Genomic DNA, 8,838 nt, shown 5'->3' with positions numbered 1-8,838 from the left:
TGCCGAGACCTCGGTAGAGCAAAGGTCGAATGAGACCGCGAAGACATCCAGCGAGGCTCGACAAAGACGCGAAGACCCAGCAGTGCGTGCCTATGAAGCAGAGGTAACGCGGGGTTCAGCGGCAAGACCCTCCTGTGCTGCGGCAACACCGACGCAACGACGTGATTTCAGCAGTACATGCCGCCGAAGTAAGGGATGGCACAGGCAAGGCTGCCTCAGTGTGTGCCGCGGCAACACAGACGTGACGACGTAAGCGCGGATGTTCACCAGTGCGTGCCGCCGAAGCAGACATAGGGACTTCAGGAACCACAGAGAATTAACCAGTTTCCTACAATGATGGCACACATGTGGGCATTTAATGAAAGAACGACGACGATGTGGATGTGTGTGATGCTTGCGGCCGCTCGCCGTCAGTACGCCAGTTCGGCGGTGGCCTGACTGAGGCTCCGCAGGAGCGGGTAGGCCGTGTCCGCATTGCCCCGGCAGCTGCCCTTCACGTCGTCCGAGTCCACGTGCCACGCCACCACGCACAGGTTCTCCCAGCCGTCCTTCAGGAGCCACTTGGCCTGCGCAGGCCAGTGCATCGGTTTGGAAACAGAACCGGTCTCAATTTGTTTCAGTAGCTTCGCCCTAGTCTAATCTATGTCGCTGCCGCGGAGCGTAACAGAAGAGAACAAACTCTGCTGTCAAAAGCACGCTGCTAGTGCTTTCATCTTGTGGAGCTTCGTAAGGCATCCGATAGATGGCGTCGCGAAATCAAGGCTTACGCCATCATAGTTAGGGAGCCTTGGTGTACTCCATAATCATTAGCCCTTGTAGAGCGCTCCTGCCTTCTCTGCCGGCGCTAGAGAAAGCGCTCATATCTCAGCTTACGCTCAGGGCCGGATCGATGGGTCACTTTTGGAGGGGGTGGTTGGTGGGAGTGAGGGAAGGGGGGGGGGGGCGGTCCCATTAGAACCATGTATTTCTTCGAGTTTTTTCGTCAAAAATGGGGTGCAGCATTATATCTCTGCCTAAAATTTCTCGCTTTTTGAGGGAGGCGGTGTGGGGGGAAGGGGGGGGGGGGGAGAAGTGGCGGCATATTTTTGCCCCTGCCCACGTTCGTATCCTTTTACAGGTTCGAATGTCTCTACAAATACACACGACTGGCTCTTTCGAATGATCTTGTGAACATTCACACTTTGAATCGAAAATGGCCCCAATGACCGCAATTTACCTTGGAGGCGACGGCCTCTTCGTCCACGAAGCCATACCATGTGTCTCCGACCTTGTCGTAGCAGCTCTTCTCTACGTGTGCCCGGTGGCAGGTCAGGTTCAACTTGCACACCTGGACGAAAAGCAATGTGGAACCGGGGTTTGACGAGACGGACAGCCAACACCACACCCTTTTGTAATAATGTAGAACCTCATTGTTATGTTCCTGGTTCATACAATATCCCGGTTCATACGCTCAAAATAATAACAATTGGTTTTGGGGGAGAGTAAATGGCGCAGTATCTGTCTCATATATCTTACGCTCAAAATCGCGGGCAATAAAAATGTCCTGTAGGGTTTCACACAATATATCTTCCAGTTATGTTTTCGAGTAGCATGATTTCCTGCCTACAGCATTCAAATTTTCGACAAATTGTACCCGCATATGCGTTTATCGACAGCCACACTGCGGCTGAAGACCTTAAGTACATGAAGACCTAGAGTGCAGCGGCAGTCACCCATTTTGGTGGCTTTTTCGCAGTGCTTATGTGCAAAGCGGTGAAAGGCGAAGCAATAAAGAAGAAAAGTGCGCTATCATTTGAGCGGGCCGTCCCAGCGGGACCGCGACATGAAAAGGAAAACCCAACGGCTTCTTGGCAGTGTCTAAAGGCAAAGAGGAGCAGCATGTAAGAACGGGCTGGGCCTGGGGAACGCAGCATGGAGAGCAAGAGCGCTGCGACTGTCAGTTTCAGCGGCGATTTTACTGCAGTGCATTAATAAAGGGAGGTGAAGTATCTGAAAAATAGGAGGATATCTTGGCTACTCTTCCGGCATTGCAATCGACGGACCAGATGTATTTAGAATCTGCGAGCTGCGGAAAAGGCCTGGCCCGACCTCGGGTCAAGAATGGTAATTCATATTTTTATGGAGTGAAACTGTCAATGAATGGCTTCGGACCTTATTGAGCAGTTCAGTATAGCGTCGCCTACGTGAGGAGAGACGCGACGCGCACTCAACTACAACTGGAGAACACGGCTCACCGCAAGGAAAGGCCAAACGTTCATGAATCAGTCTTCGGCTATTCCGGAGCCCTCCACTACGACACCTCATTCTTCCTTTCTTCTTTCACTCCCTCCTTTATCCCTTCCCTTACGGCGCGGTTCAGGTGTCCAACAATATATGAGAGATACTGTGCCATCCTTTCCCCAAAAAACCAATTATTATTATTATTATTCACACGGCAGAAAATCGCATGTGCCTCGTGTGGTGTACCTAAGCAGTTCGCATGCTGCAACCCAGCGAAGCTCTACTGAGTAAACAAGTAATAAGACGGAGGAAGGGGAATTGAACGAGTCCCGACCCGCTCCTGATGCAGCCTTCTTACTGGCCAAGTGTACTCGCTCTGAACTGAAGTCGACTCGCGCCTTCTCAAGTCGATGCGTGATAAGCCTCAAACACGCCTTTCCACAAGTCGACATGTGGTGAGCCTCAAACGTTGCTAGACAATGCCTCGACTCACTCCGGCTGGCCAGAAGCTCTCGTTCATCGCATGAATACGTATCCAGCTTTCATTATTCTAACGTGTGGTCGAATCATGCGGAATATATTTCAGACCTTTAGTTATAAAATGCTATGGAAAGTTATGGGATGTGAAAGCAGTGCTGACGAAGCTATTTGAAAGAACGAGGCTCAAGTGCTGGCTACGCAGAACTGCGCTGTGTAATTCGAGGCTGAAACGTTTGAATACGTACAATAGGCACTGCCACAGCACACGATCTTAAATTATATTTGCAAATAAGATAAAGCGCCCAAACATAGGTTCGACGCACCCAGTCGATTCTTATTAAAGGTACGGCGGACGTCACTGTAGGCGCGTGACTAAAGTCATGTCCATCGTATGCCTCTCAGGCTGCTTGCTACGCGCTCTTCCCGTCAAAGTGTACGTAAGCTAAACGCTACATTTGCAACTTTCGAGGAGCTGGAAAGAGAAATTCGCCCATTCTTAGCTCTCCGCACTCGCACAAATGACACAGATCGTAGTTTTCGCGTCAGGTTGCGCTCGGCGAACTAGCACCGGGCTGCATGCAAGCGACGGCGGCGGGCGACGCGACGTACCTCAGCAGAGATAACGAATTAGCTCGGTGTCTTCGAACTAAGTAAGCTGTCTCTAATCTGTCAACTCTAACTTCTCGTAATTTAATCAAGCTATCACTTGCATTTGCGCCGTCGGTGATTATGCACCGACGTCTGAAGCGCAGGTGTACGGACTGGGGATCGAGTGCCCGGGTCAGGCGCAACACGCATCTCACCATACAGAAAACCCCTCCGTGTTACTCGGTAATCAGTAAGTAATGTTATGCTAGCTCTTCTTTACCGGCAAACAGAGCAAACGGGATGTTCATCACTAAAATTTGTTTATTTTGCCTCACAGCCATGACAAAAGGCATGTAGAATCTATTTGAAACCGGTCATCGTGTCGATGCAAAGACGTGCTTCACCGCAGTGCACAAAAAACAACCCCGGAAAGCCGTAAGCGAAAACGATCCGCTTCCGTGTAAACAAACAGCGACGTTGTTTGGGGAAGATTAGGATGACGCCTAGCATGCAGCTTTGTCTTCTCTCGAAAGTTCGCGTACATGGAGTTTAAACCCCGGTGGGTTCGAGCTTATCACGAGCCGAACGGCTCCCGCTCAGCCGCCGCCATACGTGAGCAGATATGCGACGCGCACTCAACTACGACTGGAGAACACGGCTCGCAGCAAGAAAAGCCCAAACGTTCATGAAGCAGACTTCGGCACACGGCAGAAAATCGCATGTGCCTCATGTGGTGCAACTAAGCAGTTCGCATGCTGCAACCTAGCGACGTGTGCCAATCGGTATGCTATCGCGAGAAATTGTGTTTGTGCTTGTCTTGCCGGTAGCAGCACAAACAGTCAATTGCTGGCGCACTCGGAGTGCGCGCACCGAACACCAGTCGCGTTATTCCGAACGGTGGGTAAACATGTGTAAAACTGTGGGTAAAGACACGCAATCAACCGACCCGCACTGATGTAAGCGTGCTATCTTGAATTTGCCATATTACGACCAACAGTGGACGTAAACGCACCGTCGCACCCATGATACCAAACCCACGGGAAAATTTTGTGAGGTACGTCGTGTTTTGACAACCACTGTTTGGATTTTTCTGACGTATTCGGGGAAAAAAAATGTACCGGGTACGTCCGACGTGCCTTCAGCCAGTGCCAAACCACAGCAATCGGATCCGTCCGACGTACCCGGGGAAAAAAATATATGCCCGTAGCAAAACGCACTTTTATCCAAAGCCAAATAAGACTTCGTTTAACGCGAAAACCAAGGTAAAGAACCTACTGTCTACGCACAAGCATGCATGTACCAATTCGAAATGCACTCGGCCTCGTCTCTCCCATCATCCCAGTGGCGCTATATCAGCAGCGCCCACTACTGGCTATCACCGGCGTTTATAGGGGATCTCCGTGGGTATCACACTGTTTGCGAGTACAAATAGAAACGAAGAAACGAGCGCGGTTGCCAGAGCGTATATAGCGAAATGCGCCCAATGTACTCACTGCCCGGTCGCATCTGCCCGGACTGCAATGATTGCCGTGCGGTAGGTACTGCCATTTATAACTCATAGGCTAGCGGCGTCGAGCGCATAGCCCTGTTCAGCCACTGATACATGTCACTGCTTGAAGCAGCGCGCTCTCCAGTCCAGAACCAGTACTGCCCCCTGTCGGAGGCAAGCAACACCACTGACCTCGTCGTAGGTGATGGGCCGCCCTTCCTGCGGCAGCTGCGCCATGCGTGCCGCCACCTGGGAGCTCTTGGCGCCTGCATGGTCCACCAGGGGCACGTACTTGGCCAGCGAGACCCCGGGTTCCACCTTGTACGACACGCCGGACAGGCCGAACGTGAAGCACAGCTGCCGCGAGCGGCTCGCGTTCAGCTCCTTCAGCACGTCCGCGATGGCGGTGAACTGCACGCAAACGCACCAAAGCAGACACTCAAAGCCGCGTTCATCTATGACTTCAGACATGTGCCTGTCACGACTGCTGTAGCTGTGTGAATCATGAACTCATCGAAACCGTTTAGGCTGACCATTACCATTACCGCTGCCATTCAAGCTCTGACAAGCACTCTTTGGCAAGCAGGCTTCTCCGTCCAGTTTTCTGAGTTGTGGAGAAACTCGCTTGCAAGGGGTGGTTTTCTCGACAAGAATTGCGTTATGTGGCTTGTTTATTCCAACCGTCTTCAACCAGAATCGGGAGATTAGTGCAGATATTTTGCGTAGAAAATTGAGGTAGATTCAATTTTCTAAAGCATATTTCACACCACAAGATTGTTCTAGCATACATATGCCTGACTGGCTGACGAACAAAAACATATTGCAAATAAACAAGTTACCGCCATTAGAGCGCATGTAAGGAACAAGCGATGTCACGACAACGGGAAGCCAGCAAAAGCCCGCAAGAAAGCTTCTCTACAAAGCAAAGCACCATCATTGTTTCGGCCCATTACATGCATTTGTTACACTGTGACAGATAGGCGCACAGGTGTCACTAGCGGGGCGCAGGGGTGTAAGCGGTGCGGTGAGTGCGGACAGAAATGGGTGCAGCGCTGTTAGGGGTGCAGGTGCAGAATAGGGAAGACGAAGGGCCCGTCAATGAGAACAGAGGAGCTGGTACGCCCGTCATCTGTGTCGGCATTCTTTCTTCGTCGCGCTGGAACAATATGATGAGTGAAGAGAGAGAGAGAGGGGGGGGGGGGGGGGGTTATTGATAGGAAAGGCAGAGAGGTTGGCCTGAAAAATAAATATCTGGCCTGCTACTCTGCTCTGGGGAACGGGAAGAGGAGATAAAAGAAGGTCACGATGGGGGACGATGATGATGGGAGGAGGCAGATGAAAAACTACTTAAAAAAAAAAGGCACACTTTCTGACATCACAAACGCGAGGCAAGGTCCGTGTCGCTCAAAAAGTGTGAGAACGCTCGCGTTGCCTTTACAGTTCTAAAACTATCTGGCCAAGCGCCGAGGATCAAATCCTCAGAGAGGAGCGATGTGTCCATAGGCGTCAGAGCAGATGCGAGTATGAGTCGTTCACGTGCATACGCTGGACACGCCACTAACACATGTTCTATAGTCTCTAGCACTCCACATGTGGTACACTCCTGGGAGTCCGTTTGTCCTATTAAGTGCAAGTACTTGCGCGTGAAGGCGACGTTTAAATGTAATCTATGGATTATGCATGCAATAGGGCGTGGTATTCCGCGAGGAACAGGAAAGGTCATCGCCGCATCTAGCCGTTTAAGGCGGATGTGTAGAGTGTCATGATGAATGAAAACCAACACGCCCAATAATGCGTACTGTTGATGTGGTGCATTGGCGAGGGTTGGGGTTGACGCTCCGAGTCTCGCGCTGGGTGCCGCTGAATTTAGTGACTCCTCTGCACATTCATACACTTTGAGCCTGGAAGTGGCGGTGAAGGTTTGCTAACAGTAGCTCTACCCTTGTCGGAACATCACTGGGTGTCGTAGGTGGCTTCTAGCGGCATCACCCGCTAGACCCCTAGAGTCACATCGCCCTCTAAAGCCGCAGCATGGTTTGATACTCTAAGCATACTCCAGCGGCCGCGTCAGTGCCAGCGAGGTTTTGCACTGAACTGCTACCGCAGATATTTCCAAGAACACGAAATCAATACAGAGTTTACGCAAAAAGCCCGATGCGCTCCAATATCTGTCTCTCCAATAATATGGCATAGAACCTCATTGTGCGCATATGAGTGTTGATGTTGATTCATCAACATGACATTTCTATCACCGAAGTTAGTCATAAGTCTCAGGGGAAAAGTTTGAATCATATAAAAGGGAAACTTACAAAGTTCAAGAATGTCCTTGAAATTTTCTACACACTTTGTATGAAGCACGTGAAGCATGAAATGCTAATGTGGCCGCTCAGGAGAATTCAGGTTCAGTGTATTTCAATAGTTTGCTTTTTTAACATTTCAGAAACTTATATGTTTGCCTCAATGCATTTTTATTTCTCCCCTAACACACAGGGCAATGCAACCTTAAGACTCAGTGATCCTTTCTTTTCAACGCTAAGCAGAGTTTCCACGGCTTGGTGCTTTCAAAATATGTATAAAATATCAAGTTCAATTGTTTCAAAGTTTCACAATTTTTTTTATGTCATGAATCTATTACCTCACAAGAGGTACACTAAAGGAGCCCCTATGTTTAGCGTGTTGCAAAATTTATCTGAACGTGGGACAGATACGTTTTTATAGTGTTAGTATACGACATCCTGCTCCGATCGCGCTGCAAATGCATCATTTCGCAAACCGAGGGTCGTCACTCAAGCACCGCATCAGCAGACTGCTCTGCACTCGACAGCTTTCCGCATACCCACCATGCCGCCAGTGTCGATGTCCTGCGCAGGTCCGTTGAAGCGGGTGAGCGTAGAGTACGGGTTGAAGGTGTCGTGGGTGCTGACGAACAGGTAGTCGACAAACCTGCGAGCAAGAGTGTTTTGAACCGGAAGCATGGTTTGCAGGTCGAGACAGCCAGAATAAACTTATTTGCTAAGGCAGGGCCAAATACTGAAGGTGTGATTGTGTTGTCGTTCCTCTTGTCACTTGACTCCTGCTTACAAAGACTGCGGCGGAACAGTTCATGCAGTGAAAGCGCGCGCAATTTTCTTAAACTACAAAAAAAGTCTAAGTTAAGGTGAACTGAACACAGTTTTTGATGGTAAAACTTGCGCTAAATCATATTTTTGTTCCATCGACATCATGCTGCATGACATTATTCACCATGCATGGAACGCAAGCTTCATAGTCAAAGGACATCAGGATAGTCCAGAGCTATCACTACATGTATAAACCCCGCACATATAGAATACTCCTTGACCAATTTTGCAAAGTGGTATCTCTAAACCACGTTCTGATGGGGCAACGTTCGCGCGAGTGATCGTGATGGATGATGGTAGCTTTTATGACGACCACTGTTGCCAAACTTACGGCTGCAGTGCTCTGACGTTGAAGGCTGCGTTTCGCTCCTCTCGTTCGTTCGGCACCACCACGGTGATGATAGACGACGGGCCCAGCTCCTTTCGCAGTTTCTGTAGGGCGCAAACAAGGAGGGGAACGGGTTAGCTGCGAATCGCTATGCGTTCAAATGGAATGAGGCACTGATGAGTAAAACGAGTTCCGCGCGGGTGCAGCGTCCGATAACGGAACAGGCTTCTCGTGTTGGCGGTTCACTCTAGGGTAAAATTCCTATATCCGCTAATTCGGTTACCATACCTCGTCAGTGTCTGAACAAATTTAAGAAATTGCGGCCTAGCGGGTAGCCCCGCCGCGGTGGCTCAGTGGTTAGGGCGCTCGACTACTGATCCGGAGTTCCCGGGTTCGAACCCGACCACGGCGGCTGCGTTTTTATGGAGGAAAAACGCTAAGGCGCCCGTGTGCAGTGCGATGTCAGTGCACGTTAAAGATCCCCAGGTGGTCGAAATTATTCCGGAGCCCTCCACTACGGCACCTCTTTCTTCCTTTCTTCTTTCACTCCCTCCTTTATCCCTTCCCCTACGGCGCGGTTCAGGTGTCCAACGATATATGAGACAGATACTGCG

At 50.2% G+C, this 8,838-nt stretch overlaps 1 protein-coding gene across 4 annotated transcripts in view; it reads right to left on the bottom strand.

Annotated features, from left to right (window-relative positions):
- Nucleotides 1-316: 316 nt before the first annotated feature.
- Nucleotides 317-8,838, bottom strand: part of LOC144125018 (uncharacterized) — a 41,732-nt gene continuing 33,210 nt past the window's right edge. For all 4 annotated transcript variants that reach the window (XM_077658039.1, XM_077658042.1, XM_077658041.1 and 1 more), the window contains 5 exons: nucleotides 8,228-8,328; nucleotides 7,618-7,720; nucleotides 4,970-5,188; nucleotides 1,217-1,327; nucleotides 317-566 (listed from right to left, as the gene is read on the bottom strand). In XM_077658039.1, coding sequence (XP_077514165.1) covers nucleotides 411-566; nucleotides 1,217-1,327; nucleotides 4,970-5,188; nucleotides 7,618-7,720; nucleotides 8,228-8,328 — 690 coding nt within the window. In that variant the 3' untranslated portion in view covers nucleotides 317-410. The remainder of the gene's footprint in view (nucleotides 567-1,216; nucleotides 1,328-4,969; nucleotides 5,189-7,617; nucleotides 7,721-8,227; nucleotides 8,329-8,838) is intronic.

The sequence above is a fragment of the Amblyomma americanum genome, chromosome 3 (assembly GCF_052857255.1).
Source record: "Amblyomma americanum isolate KBUSLIRL-KWMA chromosome 3, ASM5285725v1, whole genome shotgun sequence".
In the NCBI taxonomy this organism is placed as follows: Eukaryota; Metazoa; Arthropoda; class Arachnida; order Ixodida; family Ixodidae; genus Amblyomma; species Amblyomma americanum.
The sequence above is the reverse complement of the archived record's forward strand: the minus strand, read 5'-3'. Positions and strand labels throughout refer to the sequence as shown.